This window comes from Magallana gigas, chromosome 9 (assembly GCF_963853765.1).
Source record: "Magallana gigas chromosome 9, xbMagGiga1.1, whole genome shotgun sequence".
NCBI classification, from domain to species: domain Eukaryota; kingdom Metazoa; phylum Mollusca; class Bivalvia; order Ostreida; family Ostreidae; genus Magallana; species Magallana gigas.
The window spans coordinates 41,463,624-41,485,798 of record NC_088861.1 but is presented as its reverse complement, the minus strand read 5'-3'; the positions used below and the strand labels follow the sequence as shown (position 1 = coordinate 41,485,798).

The following is a 22,175-nucleotide window of genomic DNA, read 5'->3' as shown; positions in this document are numbered from 1 at the left end:
TGAATGTTTATTGATTACTATGCTTTGACTGTTCAGTACCAAAACGGTTTTGGCAATCTGACAAAAAAGGCACAAAAAGGAAAAGAGTGACGGCGTACATTTTTATTTTATTTTGAAAAAGTTTTAAGACAAACACTTATTTGGGCTCTCCCTTCTTACTTATCACGATTATATATGTATTCACATCTACTGACCAGAGTGTTTTCTCCGGTGACCATGGTTTTACATTTGTAATCCTCAACCTTTACATGGTGAATACAGATACTAACGAAAACGAAGCTTCATCTCTGCGTTTGACCATTTATTAATTATCATGCGTTTCTTCAACCTTTTAACTGCCTCCAAACGCATTCATTTACGTAACACTATACACAGTGCTAAGTTTATTAGTTGACAGCGTTTATTCAAATACTTTCAAAAAAATTGTGTGAATTGTCTTTATCTTGTACATAAAAGGTTGAATATGCTTGAATCATCTGATCGATCGAACCTCCGAAGCTCTCTGTATATTAAGAGCACAGACTACAGGAACTGACATCAGACCTCCAATTAATTGATCAATATCTAGGAAAACTGGTCTTTTCTTCTAAGCAACATACTTACTGACAATTAAGGAATTTATGAATGAAGGAAGATTTACTCGGAGATATAGGTTTATATGAACAAAAATGCTATCTTTGACGGTTCATACGGTTATGAAGGTAGCGATCACAGAAAAAAAAAATTACCAAAAAAATCAACCCGGTTACGGGTTTTTTCCTTCATTCTTCGCTGCCTCCATACCTGCTTGAACAACATGAAACAAAGGAGATGGGTGGATGAGGCATATAAAATGCCCATACACAGTCGGACAAGCTACTGAAAAATTAAAATATCAATAAATCTGATATTTGTTGGGTTTTTTTTAAATCATTTAAAACAATATATATTTAACATATCATTGATTTGTAACCTTTAAATATGTTTAATACCGGGAATATGTTGACTCAAACAGGCGTATACGTATCAAAACCTGTAAATAGTCTCATTTTTAGAACTTCAAGGCATTTTCTTATATAGAGTGGGTCTGTGCTTCACAATTTTTCTCATAGTCTAAATAAAGTCTAATGGAAAACAAAAAGATTTCAACCAACAAAAACGTGGAGAGATGACCCACTATACATTAAAAATATCATTTTGTATCAAGTCCATGAATACATGGCGAAAATCACACAAAGTATTTAAAGGGACGTGGACACCATTTGAGCTCAAAATACATTTTTTCATTTTTTATGTCGAAAATTGTTATTATAGATGTTTTCAATGCTTTGACAACATTTTAAAAGTCAAGTATCGAGTTACAAGCGAGTTACAGAGGGTATAATTCTTTGTTTTGTAGACAAAGCTCGAGTCCCGTTAATGTTCACATATTTGTTGTATTGGTATAAGTTTTAATCTGATGGTGCTGTTTGTTGTAATGAAATTATTTATGAACCCATCGAATCAGTCTATCTTGTTTCCACAAGTTATCTTGATAGAGAAATTGCAATTTCTTTACTTTACAGTATTTGTAAACAAACTTATGACTCGAGCTTTGTTTACATAACAACAACTTCTCTCCTCTGTATCTTGCTAGTAACATGACTTCTAACATTCAAATTTTGGTGAATCATTCAAATTACAAAAGTAAACTATTTTATACATAGAAATCAAAAAAAAAATTCATTTGAAATCGTGTCCAGGTCCCTTTAAACAGCCTACTTTCTAGTGTCTGAAATGGCTCAGTGGTTAGAGCACCTGGCATAAACTAACCTGATATATCTAGGATTGTTATGTTATGGGTTCGATACCGCCAAAATTTAATGCAATATTTTTTTTCAAATATAGTTCAAAATTGTGCTTTTGCAAACTATAATATATTTGAATGGATTTGATTGAGAAAAAACCAATTCAAAATTGATATTTCACGACTGAATCGAATGGGCATTTGCGCTATCTTATCCCCCCATCTTCTTTTTAAAGTATTTCAAGGTATGCAGTAAGTTCAAAAATAATGAGCAAAAAATCTAACAGTTTTGTTTTGTTTTGTTTTTGCTTTTTTGTGGGGTTTTTTTTGGTAATAAACAAATGAATATGATAACTGGTTTATTTTTAAATCAATGATACTGTTTAAAATTTACGCAAATGTTGTTTAAACGCAAAACATGAAACAAGTACCAGTAATTTGTCAAGAGAAAATATCTTAAACTTTCCCCTGATACGCATGTTTACATGTAGAACTAGCACTGACAAACTGACTTCTAATCAAGACACTCTATGTTTTAACAGATAAATAATTATAGTTCAAAGACACTAAATAAGTAGTACAATCAAGATAAACATTAGTACAAAGTGTTGACATAGTAGCTGTGAAATTCTACATGCACTATACAAATACAATGTTTCCCAAATAAATACATGTACATACAAGTACATGTAACAAGTAGTTCTACAATTTCCTACAACTATGAGACTTGTGTTGTTGACTTACCAATGATATTTGGTCATATCAGAGATCCTCTGGAACTGGTCAGCATGCTTGTGGTATTTCTTCTGTCTCTTGTTTAATTAATTCTGAGAGCGATTTTACCTTCATTACAAAATGGGTAAATGAGATATGCAATACTTAATATATATGGTTAAAATTAAAAGAGTATATGGAATATCATGTGCTGGGTTAAAGCAATTATAAGGTTTTTATTTGCTAATACCATATATTTCAACATGTGATGGAATTGAATTTGCAATATGCGGAAATGATCTTTAAGCAAATTAAATATAGAAAACGATTATAAATAATTGTTTGATTTAAACATTCTTCCATTGTATAATTATAAACCATAAAGAATTAATTATTATGAAAAAAGAAGAAGTAAACTACATCTGGCATGGTTTTGATCGATAATTAATAAGATCAACTTGACCTAAAATTGTTCGCGGTGAAAAATTAAAAAGAAAATATTGTAAGAAGTATGGAACATGTCAGTTGGGAACTCTGAACCTTAATGTATAATCAAATCATGTGGTAAAGCGTAATTTGATCTTAAACCAGATGCACTTTAATTCACTTCACAAATAAATTGTAACGGTCAGGGTGTTTCTGAATGAGTACTAGAAAATAAAACATCGTTTCATCTCGTTAACTTTATGAAGTGTCACTTGATGAAATGAAGCGTTGGAAGTATTTATCTTCAATTATTTAGATTTTATACTTAATGAGACGTCTATATTGCAAATGAGATAAATATTTTTTTTCACATACAAGCTCCTTAGTCAGAGAAATCACTGAGTACATATTGAGCATTAATAGTAAGCCAATTTTAAATGATTGTATGTGCAGGTATTGATATTTAGGCGATAATTTGCATAAGTTGTTTTTTTTAATCGACTGTAAAATTTACTTTAAAAATGTTTTTAATGTTTTACATTATGAAATTTGTTCAGTATATAAAATTTAAACAATGGATTATTACTATGTTACTATGATTCACTTTTATCCAGTCAATAGTTATGTAAACAAATTTTACCATGTAACCATGTACTTTCATGAGATGTTTTTATATTGAATAATTGCCTTTAAAACATTTTTCAAATAATTTATGTTTTTGTAAAAGTAACATTTTGATAATTTTCAAACAAGAGTAAGTGAAATAATCACAATCACATTAATAACAGGTTCTTTTAAAGTTAAGGTTAATTAAATAACTATTCTGATTTATGGTTACATAATGTTTGTGGACCTAACACATGGCTCTGAGCAAGCATTTCAATATGTAACTGAACCCATTAGAAAACACTGCACTAAATGACTATTGAATTATTAATAAGAAGTGTAAAGAATAATTGGCGATGAATTGATACAATATAACGTAAGCAGTGATGTTCACAAATTAATACTTTACTGATGAAGTACAGTAAATAGTTTTGAGATTTATTTCATAAACTGGTACTTTGAAAGATGTAATACTCAAATACAATGATTGTGATAAGAAACGAAGAGTTGCCTCTCCTGTGGATAATATAGAATTTAGTTAAAAAAATTTCATTTGGTATGCACGTGTGGGGGACACATGCCGCTCCTTTTATCAAGATAAAAAAATGTAATAAATAAAAATCATAGAGGAATTGTTAATCTTTTTGTTAAATATGTCACTCCCATGTTATAGACTGCCATATAATTACATATTACCATCAACAATAAAATGTAAAATTCATTTGCTCGATGACAATGATGGGGTTGTATATTTTGCTTATACATGTACATTGTAAAACGATAAAGGTACACAGTTTTACAGAGTAAAAAGAATTTTCTTGCTTTCTTTCTTCATGCTGTTGTCAATATAACAGTTATATTACTATTTTAAAATAAAGCTTTTATTCTGCAAATAGGAACAACCATCCTCATCTTTATTGTTTTTACAAGGAATGCTTGGTACTTGCCAATTTTGAATCTTAAGGTGGGTCGCCGGTTTGCTTTCGTCATCAAATTCTGTACTCAATTTAGACAACTGGAGTGGCTGTTTTGTGCACATTTGTTTATGACGTCATAACGGAGACATCTCAAAGTTTCCCGCTTCACATTTTCTAACGTCAAATGCTCTTAGTTATTATTTAGTAATTCGATTTAGGTTTATAGTGTGAATACTGTAGTAGTAATTCATACCAACTAGTCTAAGTTGTCATGTAATAATCGTAAGTTAGAAATGCAGATTTGAAGCAATACATCATATTTACGTAGATTATTATCAAGAATTGTAGCGTTAATTTTTAACTCTATGTGAAACTGTACATAAAAGCTAAGTAATGACAGTCATGTAGTCTAGAACTTTTGAGAGAGAGAGAGAGAGAGAGAGAGAGAGAGGTGTCTGTAAAATAGTTTGAGTCAGTAATAAAGTTTACAAGCATTAATAGTAAGTATATCGTAACTATTTTGACCGAAAAAAAAATGGAGGAGCAAAGCCGGAGTATTAAACTTTCTAAATTTATTGTAAAGATTTTGATAACCAAAATAAAAGTCCATATCTTACGAATACATTCCGTTTTCTAGATTTAAGACTATTTCCATATATTTACATTAATATAACATTTCGACAAAAGAAAGTGGAAATAGCTTTAATAGCAACTAAACAAATCTTTATAATTTAAAAAAAAATAATGTCTTTATAATACACAAGCAAAATTAAGAATCATCTTATAACTTCGAATTCATAGTAAAGATATGTTTTCTTTTAAATCTCTGTATTATTTTCTTACTCTCCAAAATTGCTTTTTCAGAAATGTAAGCTAATAGTTTTAGCTTTAGAAGTCTAAATTTGATTTTTAAGTGATTGTTATCACTAAATAAGTGGAACGGGTTAAAAATGAATGACGTCGTACTCACGACGTCAAATGCTTAAAGTACAGCAATTTTCGGTAAAATTATCAAAAATAAAGATAAAATAGCAAAAAAATCTAGCGAGAACATTTTATTTTTGTTACATTAATTTATTTTAAAACACTTTTTCTTTACGCACAGAAACAGTTGATAAATTTGTCTAAATTGTTTAAAAGTTACTTGCAATTTTTCAAAATAACTCAATCTCAAAAAATGTTCATTTTCCTTTGTAATCATAAGAAAAGCGTCAAAACTGCACCATCAACAATACCAAGTTCAAGGCGGTATCGCATAAAAATGGCGTAGGCAAATTTGATGAATATTTTATATAGTGAACTGTAAATACTAATGAACGATTTGACATATTTTCCGGGTATGTTTTCTTGTGTGATTTTATGGGGTAAACCCGCGACCCACCTTAAATTGTAAGAAATTGGCCAGTCATATCCACTGTTGCACTTCTTGACACTCCTAAGGTGATCTAGTAAATGATTCAAGACTGTCTTTTTGGTGCTAGAACCATTATGACGTCATTATTGATTTGATGAATTATTTCCCGTATTTTACAGCTTTAAAAGAATTATGTAGAAAATAAAACAAAATTTTGACATTCTTTATTTAATCACGGGAAAAGTAATCCCGGCACCTATATTCTTTTTGACATCATTTTAAAGAGGGGGTCAAGAGCTTGTATAATGCCGGTTTTGGAGAGACTGTGGGCATTCTAGATATATTTCATTAGTCAAAATTGGACAAAACTCTGATATTTGTTACTTTTATCCTTCATATTTCATAGAAAATTATTGTCTAAATCATGATTTTTCTTTGTGTTTACCAAAAATTTAAGCCCCAGTTCACCCTATGAAACAAAGATATTGTTATGAAGCATCCTTTCATTTACCTTCAGGTCAAGATCTAGGAAATGATTTCAGAGTGTCTTTGTGGAAATATTACCGTTATGACGTCATAATTGATTTGCTAAATCCTTTTGCCGTACTTTACGGCTATAAAGGAATTATTTAGCAACTGAAACAGTTTCTTGACACGCTTTATTAAATCATGTGAAAAGAAATCCCGATCCCTTTACTCAATTTGACATCATTTTAAAGGGGAGTTCAATAACTTGTTTGATGCTTATTTTGGAGAGGCTGTATGCATTCTTGATATATTTCATTAGTGAGAAATGGACAAACATGCAATATTTGTTACTTATATACTCATTTTTCATGGGAATTGAGAAGTAAAAACATGATATTTGATTGTGTTTACCAAAATATTAAGTCCCTGCACACCCTTTTTAACAGAGCTATAGTTGTGAAGCATCATCAAAAGAATTTATATCTTGAATTTCATAAACCTGTAGGCACTCTTCATTTACTAGATCTTGTCCTTTCGATAGATTATCATAGAAACACAGAATTTGACATTTGCTACAGATATACAACCTAAAATTGACACGAAAGTCACATGGAATTACACGTGAAATTCTGCGTGTAGTGTATTTTGGTCAATAACAATCGGCCGTTAACGCCCCTAATCAATTTTCAAGCAAATCTCAGACAAAAGATTTACAATGGCAAAACTTTATGAAATTAAAACAGTTCTCAAAATATCTGGTTTCATAACTTGTAAAATTTGCGCTTATTTCAAAACAAAAAATGGTCTGATTATTGGAACAAATAATACACTGCAGTGGTTGTAGACATAACTAATGTAGACTCTACTAATGGAGTTTCGTAACTGTTCCCACAATAGAGTCATACAACTAAGCAAATAGACAAATGTGATGCTTAATTGATGTATTCACTTCCTCAAAATAATTTTTCTAATTTCTTTTCTTTTAAGTTTCCTTCTTCAATTTTATTTTCAGTATATTTACCACAGAATGTGAATTAAATTAAATGTGCGCTAATGCCGTCTTTTATATTCTATCGTATTTACTGATTTCTTAATCTTTCCAAATAATTGAAATGACATTAATGATACTTAATAGAACTATATCAATATTATTATTCACACCATCATGTACGAAGGATGTTCGAAATGCCATTGTATTGTGGCAGAGCGCGATAACGCTTTGCATGATTTCGTAGAAACCCTGTGTCAGGAATTAGGCTTGTTCGTCTACTTCATGAAAATGCTCCATCAAATACATCTGAGTTTGAGAAGAGACTTTGAAGTCAGAGAAGGATACCGTATTGTCACGGCCAATTAACTCTTCAGGTCTAGCCTCATGTGACCTTTTTTCCTTTTTCCAAATTTGCAAGGCCCGAATGCTTTTGAGACATCGTATAATACACGTCACATATCGGGCAACCCTCATACTTATTGATCCCTGGGATTTTGTAGTTTGATCAAACTAGGTTTTTATTAAATATGATAATTATCTAATGGATCAAAATTTTCAAAATTGACTGTATAGCTTGAAAAATCAGATGCTAAATATATATACTTTCAAACCGTTTTTCTTTATTTTGAAAAATAGCTGAATCCATACATCATTTTTGGAGAACCAATCCTGTAGATTTAATTTCCGCTGTCTTTTTATATTAAGTTTCATGTATAAATTTTAATATTTTCACTAGCGAGCTTCTTTACTTGAAAATTTCAGACTTTATATTTAATAATAAAAGTATATTGAATGCATTGCTAAAAAATATATAAATTTACCATTTTAGGCAAAACAATATGTAATTCCTTCCGATTCACTGTTAATTACAAACTATATAATATGACATTATTTAACCTCGTGTACTTAAATTGATTTTTTTATGCTTCTTCTAGTAACATTGCCGTGATTAATATAACAAAGAGTGGTTAATAAACAATATTTGTTCGAGTTCATCGGATGGATCCTGAAGTGGCTTTAAATGAGTGATAATTGGTTATGTGACCAAATCAATGATTTAAGTAATAAAGAATTATTCTTTGGGTATTGTGAGATGATCAAATACGTTCGGGAGTGATCAAATCTAACAATGCCCGAGGTTTTAAATAAATGAAAATTGGTTAGATAACCAGATCAATGCTTCAGTTATAAAACCTGACTTCTCACTGTCCCACAATCATTGTTAATTACTCCGTAGTGGACAACACGTATTGACAAAGATGAAAGAATTCATACGACTGGTAGCGGTGCTCGAAATTCTGAAACATACTTGTAAGTTATGTCTTTATTGTAAAATTTTACTATTGCAGAAAAAATTTCCAAAATTGTAAAATAGTATATTTAACAAAAAGGGGGCTTTTTAGTTGGTGAAGTAGCCACGTGGTGCTTTAAGGCTCGTTATCACTTGAATTTTATATAATGTTAGAACTTTGAATATTCCTATAAGATATGTTACCTAGGATTTTTAGAATTTCTTTTTTACCTATTCGTATATTTAATAATAAGCAAATAATTAAATTAAAAAAATTAACAACGAAAAATCGAACTACTACTTAGTTTTTTTTTACTTAGGTTATACTTCTCTAACATTTTTTTTCTTACGTATTTGTTTTATTCATTCTTTACCCAGTCATGTATTTGTTTAATCTTATGTCAAAAGTATAGAGTAACTAGAGCTCTTGATCCCTGCAACAATTTTGCTGAAAGTTTGTATTAACCAAAACAAATTTATTCCTCAAATTCATTCAATCATTTAAATTTTCAATGAAACATATTGAAATTTTGGTAAAAATGATTAATTAAGATCCATAAAATCTACGCTACCTTAAATCAATCATTCGTACATCTGTCCTGTAGGTGTGCTGGCCAATGAATACTCGCTCCGTAGTCAGCTATTTGACCCTTCCAGGCACCATCCCCGTGTCTTACCCCGTACATCCTCCCAGCCTGTCATCATCTCTCTGTCATGGACAACAGGAAACGTAGCAGGCCTGGTAAATAAATAAGTTTTCATCATTTAGTAAATTGTATGGAACCATTTTAACAAGAGCTTGGACTTCGGGTAGAAGAGTCAAATGGCAATGTGACGTAGGCCTGTCTATTTCATTGCAGGCCACTCAGCCATGGCTCTTTAAAATTGTCTGGCTTTTGAGCGCAGACTACGCAATTGGTGTATATTTCGCTTGAAACCAGCGTCATTTTAGCTTGTTTTGACACAAGAAATAGATCGTTACATCCTACTGAAAGTCCAGGGTCTCGTTAAAAGGGTTCTTATTGAGCAACAATGTAGAGATTCGGTGTAAATTTTAAGAAACATTCTGCATGTCTTTTTTTAGGATGAAATTGATGGAAAGTTCACTCTTTTGGGCTCGTTAGAACTGGTGAGTACTTTATACACGATTCAAATAAGAAAAAACAGTACTGATATATAATCTTAAACGCAAGTCTGGATAAACAGTTGATTGACCACTTCTAGAAAATTCTTTTCCGCCAAATAAATTCTTCCTCTAAAATATTTACTTTGATAAAAATAAACATAAATAGTTCAGTTGGTATTGAAGAATTCATTTTTGAATTTTTTACAGAAATGGAAAGATGAACTGCTGTCGTGGGACCCCGACAAATACAATGTGTCATCCATTGTTGTGTCTGGACAGGATATCTGGACGCCGGATATTTACCTCGGCAACAAGTAAGTAATACTTAAACGTTTAAATAAAAGTCTCATTCGAAGACGTTTTGTTAAATGCATTATATATATCAAAAGTATAATTATCAAATGGGGTAAATATGAGTGATTCAAGAAAAACAGTATATGGTGAATCTTTATGGTTACAGAATTGATTCTGATTTTCTCGCCTCTGGTGTACAGAAAGACTTGGCAAGAATTGACCACACTGGTCACGTGACTATCATCCATGGCGGGGAGCTTTCGGTCTTCTGCTCTATGGACCCCACCGACTTTCCTTTCGACACCCAGAACTGCATGATACTATTCGCGCTCAAAGTCTACTCCGCTTCAGAAGTACGGCTCGAGTTTTCAGACGACCCTATCCGATCCGTATTTGGCGGTCCCTTGACTCTAGACCATCCTATCTGGACCATCACCGGATTCAACACTGTTGCATATCAATATGCCCCGTTAGCCTTCATCAAGTTTTGTTTGTACAGGAAGCCTCTGTATTATTCGTTCACAATGCTTGGACCCTCTGTCCTGCTGAACTGTTTGACTATCTTTGCGTTCCTTATTCCCCATGATCAGGGCGAGAAGCTGTCGTGTGGAATGACTGTCTTCCTGGCCTTTGTGGTCTTTCTGGTACAAGTTGGAGACGTGATCCCGACAAACTCCAATGCAGTTCCGATGTTAGGTAAGATAATGAATGGAGTTTTTTCAATCCAAGAGTATACTATGATTGCATGATTTTATTAAATACCGGTATAATTTAACTCTCCATGCTTTATTTATTTACAGGCAAATATTATTTGTTTTCCATCGTTGGCAGTGCAGTCATGGTAATCCATACGATTGTCCATTCTTTCATTATCGCCAAAAAGACAAGCACTAGCGCTAGTGAGACTAGGATTGAACCTTTCAGCTACAAGCTCGAAAAACATTGCGACACCGGACTGATTGGAGAAACTGCATCATCTAAAAACTGTTCCTTCAAAAAGTTTAGATTTGTTGGTAATCTTCTGAAACGATATGGACTAAAGAGTTTTAATGTACTTTGCTTCTTGTCCTCTTTACTCATGGTTTCCATCGCATTTGCTGTTTTAGTGACAACAAATAGTTCATGTATCTCCTCATCGTAACATTAAAGGTCATTTTCTGCATGTGCATAATGTTTTGGGTTTTTTTTCTTTAGTGCACCTAAACACACTGCAGTGCCACATTTCGGGACCGCTAAATTAAATGTTTGCAGTATTTGTAGATAAAGTCACATAAAATGCTATATGTAACTTGAGCGTTTCAGACATTTTGCATCGGCCTCATAATAATATCATCGTACGTACAAAATTATCGAGTACATGTACATGAGGAATAAGAGTTTGGGATATAGTACCGATCATGCCCAACCTAACACCAGAGTAAACCCCAACTTACATGTAACTCCGGGTTTACTTTCTGGGTTTACTTTGGGTTTATTCCGGGTTAATTCTTTTTACATGTAAAATTTGGGTCCACTCGGGGTTTACTTTGGGTTTACTCAAGAATTGCTTTTGGGATCAACTGTACGCACTGAAATCTGAAGCAGAACCGTATTTCATCTTACCATCTTACTGCCTGTAATTCCTGTCCCTTGTATATTTCCAATACACGTGCTGCGTCTGCTTTCAGGGGTATACTTCTGGTCGGTGTTTTCTTTCTGTGTCCACTCTGGGTTTACTTTGGGTTTACTCTGGTCTAATCTGGGTTTACTTTGGGTTTACTCTGGGTCCACTCTGGTAAACCTGAAGTTAAACCAAGAAAGTAAACCCAGGGTTTAGTTGGGGTTTACTTTCTGTTAGGTTGGTTCTGATCGGCACTGTACCAACAAGCTAAATTTATTAAAAATGTTCGCAACATGTAAAAATATACATTTTACATGGTGATAGTAATATTACGTTATTCTGAGACGACCATGTTGAATATAATATAATGACAAAATTGCAATGTTCAGCTTGACTTTTATGAAATTTCGTTAAAAGATGTGACATTGTGAAGCTTGGAATTGGACGATATTGCGTGGTTTTCTTGCAGACTAACTCTGAAGACTTTGTTAGAATTCAAAAGAATTCGAAAGAAAATCCGAAATCTGACCAGGGTATTTTCTCTGCTGACTATGCTTTTTCTTTTGTAATCTTCAACCTGTTCATACAGATAATAACGAAAACGAACCATCATCTCTGTGTTTAAACTGTTGAACATTTATTAATTACCATGCGTTATTTAAACTGCCTTCAAACGCATTCATTTACTTAACACTCTACAATTCTAAGTTCATTAGTTGACTATGATTATTCAAATACTTTCAAATAAATTGTGTGATTTGTCTTGTACATAAAAGGTTGACTATGTTTGAATCATCTGATCGATCGAACCTCCGAAGCTCTCTGTACATTAAGAGCACAGACTACAGGAACTGACGTCAGACCTCCAATTAATTGATCCATATTTAAGGAAACTGGCCGCGTTTCTAAGCAACATACTTATCGACAATTAAGGAATTTATGAATGATGGAAGACATACTCAGAGATATTAGGTTTATATAAGGAATACAATGCTAACTTTGACGGTTCATAGAGGATCATGGGCCATGATAAACAATACAATGCTATCTTTGACAGCTCATAGGGCTATGAAGGTAGCAATCACAGACATCATAAAATCAACCCGCTGCCTCCATACCCGCTTGAACCATAGAAACAATTTTTTAAAAGTATTTCAAGGTATGCAGTGATTCTTCATAATTAATGAGCAAAAAATCTATCAGTTTTGGTTTTTTTAATTTGTTATAAATCAAATTAACATGATAACTGGCTTCTTTTTAAGTCAATGATATTGTTTAGAATCTACAGAAATGTTGTTTAAACGCAAAACATTTAACCAGTACCAGTAATTTGTCAAGAAAAAATATCCTTAACTTTCTCATGATATGCATGTTTACATGTAATGTAAAACCAGCACTGACAAAATGAATTCTAATAAAGACATTTTATGTTTTAACAGATAAATAATTATAGTTTAAAGACACTAAAATAGTAGTACAATCAAGATAAACATTAGTACACAGTGTTGACATAGTTACTGTGGGATACTACATGCATTAAACACATACAACGTTTCCCAAATAAATACATACAAGTACATGTAGTTCTACAATTTCTTACAACTAAGAGACAAGTGTCGTTGACTTACCAATGATATTTGGTCATATCCATCTTATAGTATTGATCCATCTCCAGTCAAAAAGTTAGTTCAAATTTTTTTCTTATGTAGATTGTATTTAAACATGTACAGTCAAACTTCATTACCTCAAACTAAATGGGGCTGTTGAAAAACTTCCAGATATCCGAGTATTTGAGATATCGAGGGTAAAATACTTAAAAAATAGGTGGTTGGGACTTAAAAATCACTTCACATATCTATTGTATTTGAGATATCGGTGTTTTGAGATATTGAAGTTCAACTGTATATGATGAGGAATCAGTCCAATAACTGGGGAGGATGCAAGTGATTATAACTGTGTAAAGATATAATGGTGATAGTTAAGTAAAAACAGTAAAAACAGTAAGTTTGAAGTTGAATTAATGATAACCTCCCAGTCTCTCATTATTAATGATCATCTAAGTCTTTTAGTTCTAAAAAATATTCCATTTTTTAAATTTGACTTTGTTCCATACCACACTCACTAAACCATTAAAAATCCAAATTTTCACAATATATTTATATTAGTATCATTTATAGTCAAAAACATGATGAAAGACCAATATCATGCCTACAATAATATTAACTACCCTAGTTACCATTTTACTGGTTTCCTTAACTCTCATTGCTGCCCCTGTCTTAAAACTGACTCTTAATATGGAGGGGGTTCTAAATGTCCATTATTTTATGAAATCGTTCTCATTTTATGGGTCCAAAACATTCCGTCACTGCAACTGAATTTCAAAACGGTCAGGGATTGTACTAGTCTTTCTGATATATTGACTAGTTCCCATGTTACTGGTTCCCTTGATTCTCATCAATGTCAGGTTCTAACAGCTGACTTTTGAGACTGAGGGGCTCCAGTTGTTCCCCGGGGGGTAACAGCTGGTTCAGGTGATTTATCTTTGGGACCAGGCTTTGCATGCTGCCCTTCACTCTGTTCAGTATGGACAAGGTCTCGGAGATCCTCTGGAACTGGTCAGCATGCTTGTGGTATTTCTTCTGTTTCTCCTGCATTACCCCGAGTAATAACTGTATTGCACAATCAATCTACAAAAATGTATTAACACAATCAATCTACAAAAATGTAATTACACCATGAATCTACAAAACTGTTATTAGTATACAGAATCAAACTAAAAAGTGTAATATAATAGCTACATTATACAATCAATCTACAAAAAGATATTACACAATTAACCTATGAAAATGTAATACATGTAACATAATCAACCTACAAAAATGTAATTACACGATCAACCTATAAATTGTGATGTAATAGCTGCATTGCACAATCAGTTTTCAATTTTTTAGATAGTATTTTATATTAAACTGGGTAATCTTGGAAAACAAATAACAAGAAAGCCAATGATTGCTGTGACAAAGGCTGTTATTGGCTGATTGTGACTACGACAATGGAAAGACCAAAATCCTGTACCTCCTTGATTCGGACACAGAGAGCGTTCTGGTCAAACGCCACGGACTCTGCCAGCTGTTTAAGGTGTTCTTGGTACCTCACACACAGATAAAGCAACTGTTCATGTCCCATCTTATCCAAGAGGTCTAGGTCACGAGAGCTGGTGGGAATGTTTAGCGAACCACGCATGATGGGATAGAACACAGGGATGGTGTTCAGCTTGGTTAGCTCTGGGTCAGGGTCTTTTTCTATCACGTTTCCGTCGGCAACCACAACTATGTCATGTTTATGAGTTCCTGTTTCGGGCTGTTCCTTTTCCCTAGGAATTGCGGGCCTTGGTTTGGTGCTTGTTGTTGGAACATTTCGAGGGGAAAGCCTTGGACTTGGAGAATCTGAGACAGAAATGGGATGAGTTTTTGTTCAGTATGGAAATTTTATAGTTGATGTGTTCATATCTGGTGATCTAACGTTAGAAAAGCTGCAATAATATAACCCCTCCAAGTTTTTATTTTCTTTGGGGGAGGGGGATTTAAAAGGGGGGATAAGAGGAGGGTTCTCTCATAAAAGAAATTAGAGAGGGTTTCATTATTGCAGCTACCTTTATCAAATTCAGGTTATTTTACCTTTGATCCAGTAAACTTTCAGTAATACAGAGATACATTAGGTTAATTATTCATAAAAATTGTTTTATTGCAAAGTTATATTATTCTCTGCTAAACAAACAGCTACTCCAATAAAGTACCAACAAAAGATATGTCAGTATAATGTATATCATTGGAATCATAACATTATCTTGTAAATCAGACTAAAAAAGTGTTACAACGTCACCAGACGTATACAAGTAGATCTTAAGGTCAGGAAACAAATCTCTAAATTATAACTATAGGCCTTAGAAAAAAAAAATAAGCAAAACGTTATGCAAGGATATCCTGGGACAAAGTAAATGTAGGCCAATACATGAATGCATATACATCAGCACAATTTAGTCATATTATAGTATTTGTTAAAGTTCAGCAGTGAGTCTTATTTGCAGCTATCATTCACGTTTCAACAGGCTTTTACTTACTGGAGTCGATGGGTTTACTAATGGCGTAGGATGTGTAGGGGATGTCCTCATCCCTCTGTGACTTCAGGGTACTTCCTGGGGCCCCGGCAGGAGGCTGCTGTGCACTTTGGTCAGCCCCCATGTTGTAAAAACAAGAAGTAGAGTCCACAAACACCCAAATCTAAAAATGCTGCACGCCAAATAAAACAGAGGATAGACAACTGCATGGAAACGTTCTTATATCAAATATTGACAGAGGAAACGTTTGATTTTCATAGTACTTTGAACATTAATCTACGTTTTAAAAAATGGGCCTTAGGCTTAGCCCAGCCATGTTCTGATGTTATCCAAAGTACACAGAGAATCATACATAAAGAAAAAATACTCACGGCTAACAGAAGTTCAATCCATCTTTATAAAATGCATCATAATCATCATCTTTTTTATCTGACCCTTAAAACAAAAAGCTTGATCGATAATTGATAAACATCGATTTAAGATTTGTTCTCGGGCTCTGCGACTGAGATCTACTTTCACTTTTAAAGTAAAAATATGACGTCATCATGGTGATATATTATCAACATCCGGTGGCACTAGCAATGGCATGAGTACCCCTAACAGCGCAAAAAAGCGGCGAGCCCGAGTCCAGGGCGGGTGGGCGGCGCCCACTAATGTACGCTCAGACCGGGACAAGCCAAAAGTCCCGGCAGGACCCGCCTGGCTCGGGAAAAATGTCGACCAACCCGTAGAACGCAAGTTCGTTTATGAAAAACCTGAAGAGGTAATGTGCTCAGTTTGGGCCTCTGAGTTTGGAGTTACTTTAGTTTAAAACAGGAATACTAATTCATTTGCCTTATTTTTTAACCTTGCTAACCTACATAGAAAAATCTAAAATGGGTCAGTCCAAAGAAACAGCAAAAATTATGTGAAAAACATGCACTGAAGTACATGTAGCAGACTTATATAATAATGACAGGCTTGACAGCCTTCATGTGTAATTAACTTATTAATGGTGCTATATAAATTTTGTTTCATTCTCTAGGATAACAGAGTGATTCCCCCGGAGAAAACTCTTACGTAAGTTAGAATGTGTTTTTGTATCAAGATAAGCAAGATGATGTTTAAAAATACCAGGCTGAGTATATTATAATCTGTCTGATATACCGGGTATATCGATCAGGATCATATAGTTTGACTACAATATTCATTACTTATATGTCATTTCTTAACATTACTTTACTTTCAGTTCAGTTAATATGACTTTTAATGCACATTGTTACAATCTATTTAAGATTTCCGACCCGTGAATCTTTTTGTGTGTGGTCCCATTGTAATAATTGTCCATAATAAGTTCAATGTATGCTAGAATTACCTATCTTGATTAAAGAGTATAGAAGTTTTGGGTTTGTATGCAATTACTTTTGCCAACGGACTAAATAAAGGACCCCTAGGAACCCTGTTCTTTGATGAATATAAACGTCATGAACATGAGAGATAAAAATTCTAATTGTATGAATAATAGATGAAATCAAATAAAACAGTTTCTTCACTGTGATGTATGTATAATTTATAGGGATTGACCATATTATAATTTATGATATATGTATTTTAATATCAATGTAATTGTCAATTATTATCATTTTAGAAAACCTGGCGTGTATGATATCAGCACAGAGCCATCAGGAGTCTCCAGGTATGTCATTAATAATCCAGGTATGTCATTAATAATCCAGGTATGTCATTAATAAACCTGGACCAGGTTGCTCAAAACACTGGTTAACCTCTGTTCCGCAGAGAGGGTGCTTGTGACTGCTCTCCAAAACATTTTTTCTTCCAACCACAAAGTTAAGCATGCTCTCAAATTCTCGTTCTGCTGAAGTGAGTCAGAATCAATCATCCCTGGCACTAAGCTGCAAACATGTTTTATGGCACTAGCATGCGACCAGTTCTCACCGAGTACCAGTTCTCGCCAGTACATTGTGACGTCATTTTATCATCACATAAAATTATAGACAAAAAATGACATCACAATGTACTGGCGAGAAATGGTACTCGGCGAGAACTGGTCGCACGCCAGTACTGTACAATTAGACCTGTCTTATATTTTATTGTTGAAAATATTGAAATTAACACCCCATCATTAATTAACTTTCAGACTTAGGTTTTTTCCCGTTTTCATTGACCCTGAAGAAGCAAACGCAATTTATGACACATTGTATCATGAGTTGCCATGGAGACAGAGGACAGATGTCAAAAAGACGGGGGAGTCGTTTTTACAGCCGAGACTTACAGCATGGTACGGAGAGCTTCCATATTCCTACTCAGGACTTACTCATGATGCATGCCCACAGGTAAATTCTTACTCTTCCTCTTACTCCAACTCCTGATTACTGTATTTTAGCTCTTCTATTCTTGTGTGGATGAGCAATCTTTGATTCTATGATTAGTTCATTTTTAGATTAGTGTTTCATTGTATACATTTGTAGAAGTTGAATGCCAAAACTAAAAAACTGTTGGTATCATTTATCAGTATTCTACATCAATATTAATTTATATATCCCCCCAGATATAACATGTTTCAGTCTGAAAATGATTGTAAGCAGGTGAATAACATTAATAAATTTCAGAAACATAATTTCTCTAAAACTTGTCTCTTACTGTTTTTAGTGGCACCCAACTTTACTCATGCTGAAGGATCGCTTAGAGGAAGTAACAGGAATCAACTTCAATTCCATGCTTGCTAACCTTTACCGCGACGGCCATGACTCTGTAGCCTGGCACTCGGACGACGAACTCATTCTTGGCCCTGAGCCAACTATCGCCTCCCTGACCTTTGGAGATACGCGGAACTTTGAACTACGAAAGAAACCTCCACCAGTAATTATTTAGATATCACATTTGAACCACAGGAATTCATCCAAGTTAAATTGTACAGATAGACAACATTGCTTTACTGCCCTCTTATTTTTTTTAAACTCCTAACTAGGAGATAAATTAAAGATCAAATAGTGAGGAGTCATGTTCATATAGAAATTAAGAATACATCAGACAAAATAAATGTTTGGTTCATTGTTAGTCTTTTTTAATACAACACTCTTACAAGAAAGATAACTCTCACTGGGATAAGTAACTATAAATATTTTACGAAATTGTCTTTTTAGTTAAAGTTCTGGGTTTTTTTTAATCTTCCATGTACATGTATTCTGAAATTGTGCTCATTTCAACATCCTTACAACGTCAGGGGTCTTGAGGTCCCACGGTCAGGAGTGGACACAGCACCCCTGATGTAGTGAGGATGTCACTGCAATTCATGTAGCATTGATTTCCTATGAAAAATCGTTTTCTCAGAAAAAAAATTTGGAAGAACTGCATAAAAGGTTTATTGACCTTTTAAGAAATGAAAATGTTCTTGATGCATTTGGCTTGTCTATAATGTAGAATGTTATGGTATGTACATTTTTCAGGAGGAGAATGGAGACTATACGTACATGGAGCACATCAAGATCCCCCTGACGCACGGATCTCTGCTGTTGATGGAGGGGGCATCACAGACTGACTGGCAGGTTAGTGTAATATAATAATGTAATGAATTAGTGTATTGAAAAAATTAGTGTATTGTAATGGATTAGTGTAGTATCATTCATCTTCGCTAGCCAAGGGTTTTCGGTCCACTCTGCTCCCCATAAACCCTTGGCGGATTTCATTACGAAAACTCGGTGATGTGGTGGCGCTATCTAGCGAGCAACTTGAGTTGCGCCCCTTGCATATTTACATTTTAATCGAATTAAACAACGGTTAATATACACACTGCAGCGTTAATACAACTTGAAAACATTTTGACTACCGAATATCGGAACATACATGTAATTAACGATGTTATTAAATACGAATTGAGTTATAACTTAGGGGATGCACGGGATGTTTATTCAAAGTGTTTTGTAAGGACCTGTATCAGGAGGGAAAAAGTCACTGATTTATGTGAAAACTTTTATGTCATAAAACCAGGTATCATTGTCGTGAATATTGCGGACGAAAGAAATTAAATAAAACACAGCTCATTGAACCCTTAACAGTAATAATCATTAGCAGGAATTAACGTATATACTAACGGGATAGGCAACTTCTACATTCGGCATGTTTACTTCCCATGCTATCACGCGAGCCTTGAGAAGTTTGTAGACCTCTTATGTTCAATCCCAGTAAAATATATAGGTTTTTAAAGCGATCTGGTTAGACCATCGTTGGGGAGGCACTATACTCGGAACTTGTGTCTCAACTTGTTGAAAGCACCGAATGTTTTACCAAAGATCACACTTGTGTATTCTTTTAAAGTTTATATATACCAGCACTGCGATTGGATCAGCTACTCGCAGCTGCAGCCAATCATAAAACGGAGCTTGTCACTGAGTTTTCGTAATGAAATCCGCCAAGGGTTTATGGGGAGCAGAGTGGACCGAAAACCCTTGGCTAGCGAAGATGAGTATCATTAAGTATTATAGTAAAGACTGAATTGTATTGTAACGGATAACTGTATCTAAGGTTATTTATGCCCCGCCATGTTAATTTTGCCCTTCTTCACTTTCTAACAGTGTATCTTGAATTTACCCAGACATATAGTTTTGTTCAAAGAGAGATAACTTAAGACATTAGAATTTGCCCTCCTTATATTTGCCTGCTGACAACAACGGCAAAAGGGGCGAAAATAAAATGGGGGCGAATATTTTCCTGTTTACAGTGGTGTAGTGTCATAAAGTACCGGTATTTAATAAAGTAGTGTATTGTAATGCATTAGTTTACAGTGCTGTAGTGAAATTATTTATTGTATTGTAATGAATAAGTACTGTAAACTTAATTCATTTGGCTGTATATTCTATTTAGTGCTTTAGGCAGAATGTGACCTTCGCTAATTCAAGTACATCGCTAAATGTCATGCATATATGTATAAGAATTGTCACATTCAGGATTATGCAAATTCAAATCTACGCCAACTTGTTCCAAAACTAATTTCTGCCAAATTCGTACACCCCAAATATAATACACATACAGAATATTGTAATCAATAAGTGTATCATTATAAATCAGATTAGTGTATTGTGATAAATTAGTGTAGTGTAATGATAAGTGTTTTGTAATAAAATTGTTTAGTGAAATGAATAAGTGTATTGTAATGAGTAAGTGTATTCTAATTTATTGATAAGTGCATTGTAAAAAAGCAATGTATATCGTAATAATTAGTAAATATATCCATGTTAGCTAGTGTTCAACAAAAATGTTGATGAAACCACAGCAGTAATGAACGCATTATTAATATTTATTTTGATTTTAATTTGATGCATTTTTTACTAAAAAGATATTGTTGTAACCATGGCTATATATTTTATTGTTGTATTTTGTTCTTTTCCAGCACCGCATACCAAGAGAGTACCATGATAAAGGGCCCAGAATAAATCTGACTTTTAGAATTATTTACCCCCAGTAGCTGGCAGGAGATTCCACATATTATATTCTCTCTCTTGACAGAAAAAAAAATGTTTGAGTTTAAAAAAGAAGTTTGTACAAATTTTAGAATTTATTGATGTTTTGATGGTATTTAGTCTGTATATATGGGGTACAAATCATCTATAATTCTGATATGACTGTTTTATTCAAAATCCTTTTACCATTTTAAGTGAATTTATCACAAACTATTGTAATTCTAATTCAGTATGAAAATAGAAACTATCAACGTTGCTGTGTGATATATATAAGGAACATGTGGTTTGTGATAACATGCAGTACATGCATTATTCATGCATTTGTACTCAGATTAATCATGTTTATATGTAATGAAACATGTTTATATGTATGTTTAACAATTGGTAATAAAGGGGAATATTTATTAAATGAATATTTTTTATTGTTGAACATCAATCAAAGGAATGGGCATATTGTTTTATTATTCTCTATTGTACATGGTTCTAAAAATATGCCCATACCCACATGTAGATATGAATATCCCAACTATAGTTACTTGTAATGAAACATTTGTATTTTAGCATGAAAAGATAATCTTTCATAGGTCTGATATGGTAGTATGTTTAAGAAGAACTAATAATAATAATTTTTGGGAGTTGATTTTAATCAACTCTCCTATGCAGTTACTCAGACAAACCTAAAGTGAAACAGTGTTTGGACCTCAGCACAAATCATTCCTGCTGACAAGACTTAGTTCTTGAAAATAATTGATGAATTCGATGTAATGTATGCTAAAGGATTGTTTTTCAAGGAAACTTATTTATAAATACCTTGAAAATAGTCAGATTTTAAATGGTACGAACAATTTGAATATTTTTTGTAGTCGTACATATTCCTACGCCAGAGTTACATATAGTCTCGTTCAACTCGACGCCTGGCTGTCTCCGTAAATCCTTGTTGGAGATTTACGGTGTCAGCCGAGCGTTTGGTTGAACGAGACTAGAGTTCAATAAATGCTTGGATCCATACAATTTTCGAGAAATATTTCTATCACTAATACATAGTTTGAA

The 22,175-nt window shown here is 33.5% G+C and overlaps 3 protein-coding genes across 5 annotated transcripts in view; 2 read left to right on the top strand and 1 right to left on the bottom strand.

The window, feature by feature from the left end:
- LOC105340035 (BLOC-1-related complex subunit 5) overlaps window positions 1–16,189 on the bottom strand; it is a 122,547-nt gene extending 106,358 nt beyond the window's left edge. The window contains exons 1-4 of one of the 3 annotated variants that reach the window (XR_010709752.1): window positions 16,041–16,189; window positions 15,673–15,841; window positions 14,628–14,998; window positions 13,919–14,239 (exon numbers count right to left, since the gene is read on the bottom strand). Coding sequence is in view for 2 of the 3 variants with exons in the window: in XM_066072217.1 (XP_065928289.1) it covers window positions 13,985–14,239; window positions 14,628–14,998; window positions 15,673–15,793 (747 nt within the window). In the remaining variant the exon portion in view is untranslated. Of the gene's footprint in view, window positions 1–12,751; window positions 14,240–14,627; window positions 14,999–15,672; window positions 15,842–16,040 lie in introns of those variants that run through there. The other 2 variants (XM_066072217.1, XM_034477894.2) reach the window with 2 other exon arrangements.
- LOC105340031 (acetylcholine receptor subunit alpha-1-B) lies at window positions 8,159–11,136 on the top strand. Its single transcript, XM_034477893.2, has 6 exons — window positions 8,159–8,552; window positions 9,138–9,274; window positions 9,617–9,661; window positions 9,866–9,972; window positions 10,119–10,648; window positions 10,753–11,136. The coding sequence occupies exons 1-6, from the start codon at window positions 8,501–8,503 to the stop codon at window positions 11,091–11,093; spliced, it is 1,212 nt and encodes a 403-aa protein (XP_034333784.2). The 5' UTR covers window positions 8,159–8,500; the 3' UTR covers window positions 11,094–11,136.
- An 18-nt stretch (window positions 16,190–16,207) lies between the features above and the next one.
- LOC105340036 (alpha-ketoglutarate-dependent dioxygenase alkB homolog 3) lies at window positions 16,208–21,538 on the top strand. The gene is made up of 7 exons (XM_011445870.4): window positions 16,208–16,432; window positions 16,694–16,728; window positions 17,297–17,344; window positions 17,807–18,002; window positions 18,319–18,528; window positions 19,116–19,214; window positions 21,056–21,538. Exons 1-7 carry the CDS (start codon window positions 16,256–16,258, stop codon window positions 21,128–21,130), a joined length of 840 nt encoding a protein of 279 aa, XP_011444172.3. The 5' UTR covers window positions 16,208–16,255; the 3' UTR covers window positions 21,131–21,538.
- The last annotated feature ends 637 nt before the right edge of the window (window positions 21,539–22,175 follow it).